Genomic DNA, 14,233 nt, shown 5'->3' with positions numbered 1-14,233 from the left:
CACAATCATTTTAACCACTTTGTCCATTTATACGTTGGCTATTCAAAAATATAGCGTATCTACAAGCTCACAGTGCTACACTGTGAGCTTGTAGATCTGCTATTTTTTATGTTGTGTGGAAACTTTGTAATCATTTAGAATTCACTTTTGAACACAAATCTCTTCTGGGGGTCCCTGTCTGGCACGAAACATTTTCAGATGGGGGTCCACGGCCAAAACACATATCAATTTGGGGGTCCTTGGGGCCAGTCTGCAATCATGGACCTCCATATTTGGGAAAGACTGACCCAAGAATTCCATATTTGGGCGTGGCTGACTCATCATCATGACGACAGCGTCAGAGCCGGCCAGCTTAATAAAACCAGACCGCAGTCTCAATGACAACAAACCAGATTCAACGCTAAGTTTTAAGTTCTCCGCCTTCAGGAATCTACCTAAAGGGTCTTTAACATCAAAGAGTCCCTTCCAGCACGGTGTTAGCAGCATTCTCTCTGAAGGTCTCCACCATACCACCATGTCTCTGCCCAGGCCTGTGATGAGAGGGCTGCTGGCCAAGCGCCTGCGCTTCCACGTGCCCATTATGTTCGCCCTGGCCCTGCTGGCCGCCGCCGCGTTCAAGTACGGCGTGACGGATCCCAGGAAACGGGCCTACGCCGACTTCTACAAGACCTACGACGCCGCCAAGGAGTTCAACGCCATGAGGGAGGCCGGTGTCTTCCAGAGTGTCCGGCCCACTGGAGAGTAATAATATAAACATTTAATTGGTGCTGTCGGGCAGAAACATCTCATCTCCATATTCTAACTTTTTGTGTTTTGTTAAACAAAAGTAGCAAAGGTTTGGTATACTTTTGAATTTGACAAAACAGTTTTGAACATATGAGGTTTCCACCCAATACTTATCCATTGTGCATTCCCCTCTGAAGCCAAGGTTCTTCCTATCCTATGGATGTTATTTACTGATCATGTTAATTGAGAACCACTGATTCTCAATTTCAAGGACCCTCAGTACAGTATATGACCATATGGGTTGAATCGGGTGGTCCTGGATAACCCCAAGCCCCCAGAACCCAGTGGTTGCATTGAAGCACATTGGACATGCTGGCCATTCATATGTACTGCAGCTTGGGGCCACTGTACATGAACTTGCGCACGGGGCAGAAGCCCCAAATAAGCCTCATCCATCACATTTCCCAACCCGGAAGAAGGGGTGATTTCGGCCCATGCGCTGGGTGAGCAACTCAATGCAAGTTGATGGGAGGGGATTTCCAGTGCCCTCTCCATTATTGGGGTGGTGTAACCGCCCCCTATAAGTGAGGTTTGGACACTGACCAATCCTGCACCGTGATTGGCCAATAGTCTACAACGCAGTCTACAACGCTAACCCTTCCACAGTCAATGCAAATCTATACTTTTGCAAAGTCAGCCAATCACATTACAGCTAGTGTCATCACCACTAGCTGTAATGTGATTGGCTGACTTTGCAAATTCAGGACTGTGATTGGCTAGCGAAACACATGACACATGTGCAGCCCTATGAATAGCAGTATGGACTTTTATGTTTTTTTTTAAGTGAATCACTTCCATCACTGTGATGACCACTGTGACCACACCGCCCACTTCACACTGGGTGTGATTCTTTTTAACTCTATGGGATAACCACATATCCGAACAACTCGACGGCAGGCACCGCAGTCCCTGGAATCCTTGCCAGTGCGCCCGGCAAGACCCAAATATGCATATGACCATGTATAGCGGTCGGTCGGATATGAGGCTCTGGACATCCGGATCTTCATATATGCCTAAATTGTTTGAGTCTGATGTCATGACGACGCGGTTTTATGGTTATGTCTGAGTCATAGTTACGGCCCACCCGCCCGTAAGACAATTCTTATATAGGATAACATCAGTCGTCTATGACATTGTGACTCCAGTTTTGTGTTTCAGCCCAGAGTTCTATTGACTACCATTATATATTCTTAAAAAAGTGAAATTTAAGTGAAATTTCTAAAAGCATATAAACTACTTCTGTGCAGTGTTGCCAGATTCTGTGAGAGGAATAAGCAACCAGGTCTAGGAAAACCAGCCCAAAAGAAGCGACTATGGGCCGCATGATCACTTTAACCTATACATCAGCTATTTGAAAATAGCAGATCTACAAGCTCACAACGCGTCGTATCGCGTGTTTCAAATAAAATCTTGCGGGAAATAAGCAGATCTGTCAACCCTGCTTCTGTGTCCTACACTACTGTCAGTGTGAGAAATTTGGCATTGATCGGTCAAACGTTTTGCTAGATTAACTCTGGACGCACAGACAAAAGACAAGACGATATGACCCTTTCATAGACGATCAGACTTCCCCAGGAACCGTGCCATGAAAAGAAAAACGAAATACACACAGGTCAGGCTTCCTCCTCACACATTTTAACAACACGTTGGAACGCTCAAGAGGTGGCGGCCTAGTGGTTCAGGCGCATAACACATTTTAGGCTCTGATGCAGCCTGACAACAAGTCACAGGTGTGATTCCCGAACCTAACGACCGGTGCTGCGCGTCACTCCCCATCTCTCTCTCCCGTTTTCCTAAACTGTACTAATAAATATAATAATAAATATGTACACATATTATAAATAAATACATATGCCTTTACATAGGCATCTCAAGTGTATTTAATAAATATCTCGCGTTCAATCCTTGACACACGGGCTGCCGTAGAACGCAAAAAGGACACTAGTGCGCATGCTCATAACTCTATGTGTGGTCAAAAACGAATCAATAATTCTACTTCCGGCAGGCTTCCGGGTGCTTCAAAACGCCAGTGAGCACATTCATTGAAATGATAGGCAACCCGCCCTCTAGTTATATTATACCTCTATGGTCCCTACTAGGCTAAGCGGTCAAATTAAAAGAAAAAGGCCCCATACTATCTGAATAAAGGCAGAAAAGCCCAGAAAAAAATATTTAAATTAGAAAAATGCTGATGTGGAAAAACTGTCTACTCCGTTAGATGAATGAAAAACTGGAAAAAGTAGCGGAATAGTGGCACCTCCCTCCACTTTAAGATTTGGCATTGTTTAACAGGAGAACATTCTGGCACATCCAATTGCTGATTTGTTTCAGTGCACTTACTCAGTGTCTCAGTGCAGCAGTCATTTTAAAACCAGCGTGTTAAAAAGGTATTATCTGTCCAATTGTTCGGGACAAGTAAGAGGAATGAGTAATGTTACTACATTTCGTTGCTGTGGGAAAGAAACCTTGTATCTCCTTGTATATTTCAACCTTTATGTTTTTTTTCCCGTAAATTAATGTCAATTAAAAGTAAATGAAAAATGTAAATGTAAATTAACGTCAATTACACAAGAAGTGTTACACAAAAAGAGTGAAAATAGCAGATGTACTGTACAAGCTTTGAACATCTGCTATTTTCAATGTATTTAAATGTTTTTTTTTTTATAATAATAATTTTAAAAAGCAACGGTTTTGGCAGTGGTGTAAAGTAACTAAGTACATTTACTCAAGTACTGTAATTAAGTACAATTTTGAGGTATTTGTACTTTATTTGAGTATTTCCAATTTCCAATACGTTTACTTGTACTCCACCAAATAAAATAAAAACTTTTACTCGACTACAATTATTTGAAGTCTTTAAATACTAGTTACTTTGTAGATTTTGATTATTATTCAGCGCTGTATATATTTCGTTGCGATGCAACACATTGTGAGCTTGTAGATCTGCTATTTTCAATATATATATACATTTCTTATACATTTGAAAACTTGAAATGGGACATTCGGCATAATGAGTACTTTTACTTTTGGTGCTTTAAGTACATTTTGATGCCAATTTGTGTACTTTTACTCAAGTACATTTTGAATTCCGGACTTTTAACTTGCAACAGAGTATTTCTATATTGCAGTATTGATACTTTTACTTAAAGGGCAAGACCGCTTTGGTAGAGGTTTGGGTTGTGTAGTTACCTAGCCAAGATGTAACTCCAAAGATGGACAAGAAATCAAAAATAATTGCTCCATTGATTAGAAATTGATAATTCAAAATATGCTCCTCATTGACTTACATTGTACGGTAAAACAGCTCTCAAAGTCACTCTTTTAGCACGTAAACAAACGCAAACAAAGTTGATTCAGACAATATAGAACATCACCAAACCCAAAAATGTTAACTTCCTGTTGATTTTGCTATTTTTATTAACACATTGAATGCCTAAAACGAATTAACTCGTTTTTAGCTTTTCATCACTTGAGTGCCAAGATCTGCTAAAAACGAGTTAACTCGTTTTTAGTAAAAAAATAATTTTTCAAAAATTTTCAAATTTTTTTTTTTTTTTTTTTTACTTTTTTTTTTTTTAATTTGACCCAAAGACCAAGGAGATATGAATTTTCGAAGATCTTTACTCTCATCCACTTCCTTGTTAACTTAAAACTTTAAAATTTTGTATCTCGGCTCCTGAGTACTTTTTTTTTTTCCATTGAAAAATCTCTGGCATGAATAACAATAGGCAGTGAAAATAATTCAGGCAGTCAATGTGTTAAGAAGAAAACCCGGACTGGATTCGTGGATCCGGATCTTCAAATAGTAAAAGCAACAGGAAGTTAACATTATTATTAAAAAAACAAACAGTACTGGGTTTGGTGATGTTCTATATTGTCTGAATCACCTTTGTTTGTGTTCGTTTATGTGCTAAAAGAGTGACTTTGAGAGCTGTTTTACCATACAATGTAAGTCAATGAGGAGCAAATTTAGAATGATCAATTTCTAATCAATGGAGAAATTATTTTTGATTTCTTGTCCACCTTTGGGGTTCCATCATGGCAAGGTAACTACACAACCCAAACCTCTACCAAAGTGGTCTTACCCTTTAAGTAAAACATTGGGAGTACTTTTTCCACCACTGGGTTTTGGACGTACAAGGTTTCCACGTGACAGCAGCGACTTGGCAGAACGGGCTGGCTGGGTGCTTCCTGTTCCTTTAGCACAGATCCACTTTCCCTTTCTATCAACACACAGGAAGCTACAAGCAGCGCACACTGACCCGCCTCGTCCTGGGAAGAGTCATGAGTGTCATTAAGCCTTTAAGGCCGGGAAGGCAACGCATGTGTGTCATTTTAAGATTTCTTTGGCTATTCAAAAATAGCAGATATACAAGCTCATAGCACGGCACCGAGTGCCGCGCTATGAGCTTGTAGATCTGCTATTTTTAGATAAATCTTGAAAATGTGTGCACATCATTTTTAACTCAAATCTTTGCTTCTGGGGGTCCCTGGAACAAAATACTTTTAGATGGGAGGGGGTCCACGGAAAAATACATATTATTTTGGGGGTCCTTGACATGAAAAAAGTTTGAAAATATAGCAACATAAGTTTTTAAAAAATAATATTAATTTAGGAAAAAAAACCCTGTTAGGATTTAGAAGACATTTGTAAAATCCCCAGAAGCAAAGATTTGAGTTAAAAACTTTTGCTTTAAAAAAGTATATATACATTCAAACTAACGATTTGCACACATTTTCACGAAAAAAAAAAAAATAGCAGATCTACAAGCTCGTAGCGCGGCACTCGGTGCCGTGCTACGAGCTTGCGTATCCGCGTATCGTGTATCGGCTATTTGAAAAGCCAAAGACATCTTAAAATGACACACATGCGTTCCCTTCCCGGCCTTAAAGGGTTAAGCCTTGTAGTCTGGACCCAGCAGATATCAGCAGATTGTCGCTGTCGCCGGGCAGAAACCTTGTATCTCCATATTTCAATGTGCTATCTCAGAATGGCCTCGAGAGGGTTATCAACGCATTCATTTCATCCAGATTAGACTACTGTAACTCTCTGTATCGATCGATCGCTGCTTAGGCACGTGCAGCTGATCCAGTATGCCAGTGGTTCTCAAACTTTTTCATGTCAAGGACCCCCAAATTGACACTATTAGGCCGCGGACCCCCATTTGCAAAAGATATGCCAAGGACCCCCATAAAAGAAGATTTTCCACGGTTCTAGCAGTGATTCTCAACCATTTTATTTTCAAGGACCCCCCAGTTTGACATGCGTTAGGCTACGGACCCCCATTTAATGGCATTTCTATCTCTGCCACCCCAATTTATATTGTAAAATGTTATGTTAATGTAACTCTGAGAGTGTGCAAATGGAACCAAATGGACCCGTTAGGGTCCATTTGGTTCCATTTGTACACTCTCAGAGTTACAGACCCATAAGTGTCAATTTGGTTCCTAACTATCTATTGTTTAGCTGGGGACCCCCTGGAACTCCCCCAAGGACCCCCGGGGGTCCCCGGACCCCACTTTGAGAACCAACACAGTATGCCACCCCTCCGTCTCCTCAGTGGGAAAAAAATAAGCAAGACCATATGACTCCCTGTCCACTTCCGAATAGATGTTAAGTTTTTCATAATTTTTTTATCAGTTTGCTAATTTGTCTCATGTTGTTTGATCAATGGAGACATCATTGTCTTTATTTGCCACAGGAAGGGAGGGGTGAAGACAGTGGGCTGTTGCTCTGTTGGACCTTTTCAACCAATCACATGGGGTCCTCTGGACAAAGGATCCAGATTAACATAGTGAAGAAATGCTCACAGTAGGATCTCACTTGATTAGCTTAAATGGAGACATTTTAATATTGAGTGCCATTAACGTGTTTCACGTGTTTTACCGCTATGGCGCAACGTGCCAATGACGTGTTTGACGTGTTTTTGAAAAAAAAAAAAGTTCAGAACCCAAGATATCATTATCTGAAGATTTGCAGCTCCATCCACCCCTTGTTTAACTTATAACTGAAAAAGGCTGTATCTCGCTTCCTAACCACTTTTTTTTTACTTTGAAAAAATCTCTGGCACTGGGACAACATAGCCAGAAATAATTCTGGCACTCGGTGAGTTAAGACAGTTAAGACTGGGTTAAATCATTATAGGTAAATATATCTTCATGATTCAGTTTACATTATCCAACAATATGGGGTCCAAATATACAACAGTTGGCACCTGAAAACCGTTTTGGACATAAAAGGTTTCCACCCAACAGCAAAGAGATATCAGTCAGATCTTGATCTTAAAGGGGTGATTATGAATTTATATCTAACACCCAAAAAAAGATAGCGTGATAGCTGATATGAAACGATTTGACTGATAAAATGGTGACATTTTATGGAGTGTACTCATCTTTGATGCCTTTGGATATCCCTAACCCCAACAATGAGATGATGGATGTGATGTAATACTTGGTAACACTTGCTATGCATCCCATGTCTATTATGCATTTTATAAACATACTTCAATGAACCTTTGTACTTAAACCCATTAAAATCAGGAAAGCACCCGTTTAATTTTATACTATGGCTATTCAAAAACAGCAGATCTACAAGCTCATGACGCGTCATTTCGTGCCGTGCTGTGAGCTTCAAGATCTGCTATATTTTTTTGAAATCGTGAACATTTGTGCAAATCTTTGAATATTTAAAAAAAACATTTAAGAGAACATTTTTAACTCAAATCTTTAATTCGGGTGTCCATGAAAAAACATATTTTGAGATGGGGGTCCGCAGCCAAATACATATCATTTTGGGGGTCCTTGACATGAAAAAAAAGGAGAACCACTGACAAAAACGTGAAATGTTGCACCTGCTGACATTGAAACGCAAACGGTCCACAAGCCAAGTTTAATGGACGCGCAGCACACGCTCCTCACACCTTTGTCACACCGCCGAACCGAGTCATACTGTCACCGGCTCTGTCAGAGTACCAGCCGTACCCGTCTGTCTGTGTCCCTTTTATGCCCATATATGGAGATATCTGTATCTCTCAGTCCTTGTCCTTTTTATGCCCATATGGGAGTTCCCTGACATCATCAGTATATGCCCATATATGCATATTGGCTGGATTGGCGGTTCTGGACAACTGGATATCTGATGTCATATATACCTGACGGCGGGCACCGCACTCCCTCGAGTCCTTGCCGCTGTACACGCCGAGTTTGCCGGTCCCATATATGGGCATGCCCCCTTTTGTGCCCATATATGGAGTTGACTGATTTGTTTACAGATGATGCCATGACAACACCTTGAGGTATAAGACAACACACTCCATATTTGGGCGTGACTGCATTGGGAACTCCTTATATGGTTATGGATGAGTCAGAGTGACCTCAGAGGTTAGGCCATTTGAATTTTAGGAAGAGCCTCCTGGCTTAAAACGATACAGCTCGAAACGCGGCGCGAACTTTTGCTATTTTAGAATTTGAATCCCGACAAGTAACAGTCCTGGACATAATGAGGTTTCCTTTGCCAGCTTTTTTGACGTATTTTTTCATTGCCGTTTCTTTGATGTTGTCTGATGCTTCAAACATGAGGCTAGAACCTGGACTGACAATTTATTTAAAACACAGTCAAATTCTCTATATCAAAATAAATTAATAAAACATTTCACTGACAGTATATTGAAAGAGGGAGAGGGAGAGGGGGGGTGAAGTCTAGACAGGCAAAATTAAAATGGAATTTTCCGGATTCATTTGTCTGTTCTGGGCAGATGGATGACGTCGGTCATCTATGATGTAAGTCAGTAGTGTATGACATATCTATGACATAGAACTCAAAATCTGGGCAAGGTTTCAGCCAGGATTTCAGCCCCATTGACTTATGTTACATCATTATGAAATATATATAGAATATTATGTGCATAGGGAAAAGATAGTGGAGCTGCTTCTGTAGGCCCAGTGGTTCTCAAACATTTTCATGTCAAGGACCCCCAAATTGTCACTTATTATTAGCCCATGCAGGGACCCCCATAAGAGAAGATTGTTAAGGCTCTAGCAGTGATTCTCAACCATTTTTCTATCTCTGGGACCCCAAAATTGTTAAATCAATGTTAATTTAAACTCTGAGAGTGTACACATGGAACCAAATGTCATGTTGGCTCACTGGTAACACCCTGCTACGCCAGTCGGTCTCATATTGGGGTCCAGGGACCCTCATGGTTCCTTGAGGGGGTTCCAAATGGCCCCAGGGTGGGTGTGTAACTCAGAGTGTACAAATCACTCTCAGAGATATGGAGGTCCTAGAAATGTAAACATTTGAGAACCACCGTGCTTACACTAAACGGAACAGAGCCTTCATTAGCATCATTGGTAACACCTGTGGAGGAAGTAAGGAAGAGGACCAATTCCTTTCCAATAGAGCCTATTACTGGAAAACACGTCTGCTTATCAATGCGATAGTAATCGGGTCCCCACAGAGTCAATGTAATGTGTATATGACCTGCTGTCATCATATATTCTGTGTCATCATTCCATATTTCGTATGTTCTGGCTTATATTAAGTCTGGAGAGAAACCAATAAACTTTGACATTTCAGCACTAACAGACTTAGCCAATAAAAAATCTTTCTGACTCTATATTGGCAGTTACCCTTGGTTAAATTATTCAACATCAGTGTCAAAGTAAAGTAGCACTTTTGTTTATCCCGAAGGTCGTCAGTTGCTCAAAACCAAAGTTTGAAATAAGCAGTATAAAAATAAGCAGAATGACGTAGAGTACTAAAAGTCTAATTAACGGTAAAATAGCAAGACCTCAGTAGCAGTAAGAAATATTGGCATAATAAAGTACCAAAAAAATGTGCATCATTAACTAATTGGCTACTCTCCGAAACTACTTTTGCTTAAATGTAAACCATCTTGATAAACAGACAGGGGGGAAAAAATATATTTGGCAGAGAAAAATACGTATTTTTAATAATAAGTATCGCCTGCGTAGTAAAAGCAGCCTTATTTTTTATCGACTCTGTCCATAAGGAGGAAACATGGTCACCACTTTGTGGCTTCGAATTGTGGTTATTGTTGGGATAAGGACAAGGACTCTTCGAGCAAATTAACACTGAGATGTTTACAGTGTAGATTGGAGTCCATGCAGAAAAATAAAAATATATATATCAAAAGGGGGATCCATGGCCTAATCCATTGGTTCTCAAAGTGGGGTACGGGGACCCGCAGGGGTACTTGAGGGGGTTCCAGAGGGTCCCCACTCCCCAGCTAAATGATGGATAGGAACCAAATGGACCCTTATGGGTCTGTAACTCTGAGAGTGTACAAATGGAACCAAATGGACCCTTATGGGTCTGTAACTCTGAGAGTGTACAAATGGAACCAAATGGACCTGTTAGGGTCCATTTGGTTCCATTTGTACACTCTCAGAGTTAAATTAACATTGATTGTCCCAGAGGTATAAATGCCATTAAATAGGGGTCCGTAGCCTAATACATGTCAAACTGGGGGTCCTTGACATTAAAATGGTTGAGAATCACTGCTAGAAAGCCGTATAAACCTTCTCTTATGGGGGTCCCTGGCTTATGTTTTCAAATGGGGGTCCGCGGGCTAATAAGTGTCAATTTGGGGGTCCTTGACATGAAAAAGTTTGAGAACCACTGGCATAATCAATGCATATCATTATGGGCGTCCTTTAGAATTAAACTAGTTGAGAATCACTTATAATAAGAAATATCAATATCTATAGTTCAGTTCCACAGTATATAGTTTGCTCACACACGCACACGCACGCCGCTTTCGTATTTGCATAGACTGCAGTTTGCTTAGAAAAGTTATCTGTACTGTGAGAAGTAAATTATGACAAAGGAAATGAATAGTGGATGAGCTCTGATGCACTCCGACGAGAGTCAGACAGCCTCGGAGTGGATTTGACTAATTGGAAAGGAGCACTAGAAAAGGATGAGATTATTGTTTTCTTTTTCTTCATATTCAATCAACAATGTTAAGGGATAACATTTTTTTGTTTTTTTTACACATCGCCTTAAGGTAGTGTAAGGGATTTTCTTTGGTTAAATTAAGTGTTAAATAGCTCTATACTCTGATACTCATTGCTGATTGAGTGCTTGTTCAGTAACAGGCTAGGAGTCTCCATGTCTCTCTAGCTCTTTATTAAACAGAAAATGCATTTTCAGGTCGGGATACCAATTTTATCCAATCAGGATAGAGAACTCAGTCAGGATACAGATTAAACAAGTGGAATTGGAAGTGATGACACAAATAAATGAGCAGACACAATAGGAACTGGAACACAAAAAAAAATGAAACTGATAAATGCACACTTTCCTGTTTGGCAGAAATGTTGTCACCTACTGGGTTACATGTCGCCTTTCCGACATGTCTCCTTTCCGACGTTAACGAACCCTATACCTAACCCTAACCCTAACCCTAACCGCACGCGGAAGCCACTAGTCGGAGTAGTGAGATGTCGGAATGGAAGGCGGTTACCCACCTACTGTACCTGAAAATGTATTTTCTGTTTATTAAAGAGCTGGAGAGACATGGAGAATCCTGTTACCGAACAAACACTCTATAGCAATGACTACTATCAGAATATAGTGCTTTAACCTTTCACCAAAAAAACGTTTAGTTTTAGCCAAAAAATATCACTTACCCTACCTTTAATTTGTAAAGCACTTGTTGTCTCTGCCAGGCCGAAAGGCATGGCTAGCACCGGCTTCGAATGCCATCAATGCATTGAATGGGAGATTAACATGTTTTATCAGACAATTGAATGGGCAAGTAGGCGACATACTGTAGGCCTACTGACCTACCCGAGATTTATCAGACCATTCTTTGGGCGTAATCAGGAGCTACTGACCTACTCGGAGGCAGAGCAGTCCCCACAACATGATTTACCATTCTGTGCCTATCGGCACGTAACTCGAACGGCGCTGAGTAGGCTCAAGCGAACGTCGCAACGTTCGGGACGGCAACTCGCTTTAGCTCGCTCGGTGGTGCTTCACGTGGCTCCAGTTCGCTTGAGACTACGCGCTCCGTCATGGTCCGAAACCGAAAATTAACTTTTTAACCCATTAAGACCTGGAACTGTGTCATTTTTAGATTTGAGCTAAAAAGCATTATTTTACACTTTGGGCTATTCAAAAATAGCAGATATACAAGCTCATAGCGCGGCACCGAGTGCCGCGCTATGAGCTTGTAGATCTGCTATTTTTGAAAAATCGTGAAAATGTGTGCAAATCTTTGAATATATATATTTTTAAAGCGAACATTTTTTAACTCAAATCTTTGCTTGTGGGGGTCCCTGGAACAAAATATTTTGATGGGGGTCCACGGCCAAATACATATCATTGTGGGGGTCCTTGACATGAAAAAGATTGAGCACCACTGATATAGAAACGTACGTTTTTTTTTTCCAGAAAACTGTTGAGATTTAGGAGACATGTAGAATCGGCTTCAGGTTTCAATGGGTTAAGTCATCTCTGTATGTCTTCATAACACCCAATGAATGGTCTGATAACGGGTAGGTCAGTATGTCGCCTACTTCACCCATTCAACGGTCTGATAAAACGTGATAATCTCCCATTCAATGCATTGATAGTTAAGGACTACTCATAGAAACAAGGAAGAAATACTTCTGAAGGTAGGAGTGTGTATTTATGATTGTGCCAGCCGTTGCATTATTGCTGTTATAATGTGCTGGCGCTGTGTTTATTGCATTTTTTTTATGGCGTTTTCTAGTATTGCACGGAGGTTCAATTTGTGTCTCTGTAAGGAGGATGATGTGATTTTGCCTCCGTAAAACAGGGTGTTAAGTACCGCAACGCTGCAGATGTTGGCACCTGTTGGTTTAGATGTTACCACCAGGCAGCTTGCGTGCAACTGTGAATGCCTTCTTTTCTGTGGCATTGTTCTTTATATTAACAATTATTTGGGGGCAAGCTCACACAGACAGACAGACACCGCGCGCACACACACACACACACACACACACACACACACACACACACACACACACACACACACACACACACACACACACACACACACACACACACACACACACACACACACTTGAGACAAACGCACGCACATGCAGAATGCACACAGACACAAACTCACTCTAACACACATACTCACTGTAGCAGTGTTCTTTATATTAACAATTATTTGGGGGCTCTCTCACACACAAACACACAAAAATAATCACCAATACCTAAAGACTCTCTATGTCACACACACACACACACACACACACACACACACACACACACACACACACACACACACACACACACACACACACACACACACACACACACACACACACACACACACACACACACACACACACACACACACACAAAAATAATCACAAGTACCTAAAGACACTCTCTTTCTCTCTGTCTCGCACGCACACACCTAAACATTTACACACGCAAACACACAAAATTTCACAACTAAATACTCTCTCCCTCCCCCCTCTCACGGAGGATTAGCAGCAAACATGGGTGTGGCAGACAGTGTGGTACAGTGGGCTATATAGGTATTAATTCACTGCTCCACTTCTCTCAGCGCCGCGTGGCCACATCATCAGTAGATATTTGGAGTGTAATGATTTGTGCCGTGGCAGAATAATGGGATCTTTCTCCACGCCACACCTTCTGAAGAGTCACAGTCACAGAGCCACGGTGGCGTCAGGCAGGCAGGGTAAAGACTGACACTTATGATGTGCCGTACGGGTACAAATGAGAGGCATTTAGTCTGCAGAGCCCTGCACATGAATATCAATGTGTTATGGCTACCATAGTGTCGGCCCAGGCACTCACTTCCAGTGTTGCCAGATTCTGTGAGAGAAACAAGCAAACCAGGTCTAGGAAAACCAGGCCGAAAGAAGCGACTATGGGCCACGTGAGCACTTTAACATATACGTCAGCTATTTGAAAACAGCAGATCTACAAGCTCACAACGCGTCGCGATGCGACGCGTTGTGAGCTTGTGGATCGGCTGTTTTCAAATAAAATCTTGCGGGGGAAATTATAATAGGCAGATCTGGCAACCCTGCTCACTTCCATCCTCTAATGCTGTCACAGAGCAAGATGATGGAGAGAGAGAGAGAGAGAGAGAGAGAGAGAGAGAGAGAGAGAGAGAGAGAGAGAGAGAGAGAGACGACAGCAACAATGCATTGCTTAATTCAGTATAGTTCTCAAAAACGTTTGTGCCAAGGACCTCAGAATGATGTTTATTCGGCCACGGACCCCCATCTGAAAATACTTTGTGCTAGGGACCCCCCAGAAGAGCAGATTGTTTGTTAAAAGTTTCCCAAAATGTTCCCTATTTTTGAATAATCTTCAAAAACAGCAGATGTACAAGCTTGCGTATAAATGGATAAAGTGGTTAAAGATGGAGTGCCATGATATTTTTCAACCCTAAAACCTGATCAT

General features: G+C 41.3%; 1 protein-coding gene across 1 annotated transcript; it reads left to right on the top strand.

Moving 5' to 3' along the window:
* Positions 1 to 514: 514 nt before the first annotated feature.
* Positions 515 to 745, top strand: LOC311063359 (cytochrome c oxidase subunit 6C-1-like; the record flags this gene model as incomplete). Its single annotated transcript, XM_084082764.1, has 1 exon — positions 515 to 745. One exon carries the CDS (start codon positions 515 to 517, stop codon positions 743 to 745), a length of 231 nt encoding a protein of 76 aa, XP_083938890.1.
* Between the last annotated feature and the right edge of the window lie 13,488 nt (positions 746 to 14,233).

The sequence above is a fragment of the Gymnoscopelus microlampas genome (assembly GCF_963454915.1).
Source record: "Gymnoscopelus microlampas genome assembly, chromosome: 16".
Lineage (NCBI taxonomy): Eukaryota > Metazoa > Chordata > Actinopteri > Myctophiformes > Myctophidae > Gymnoscopelus > Gymnoscopelus microlampas.
The sequence above is the reverse complement of the archived record's forward strand: the minus strand, read 5'-3'. Positions and strand labels throughout refer to the sequence as shown.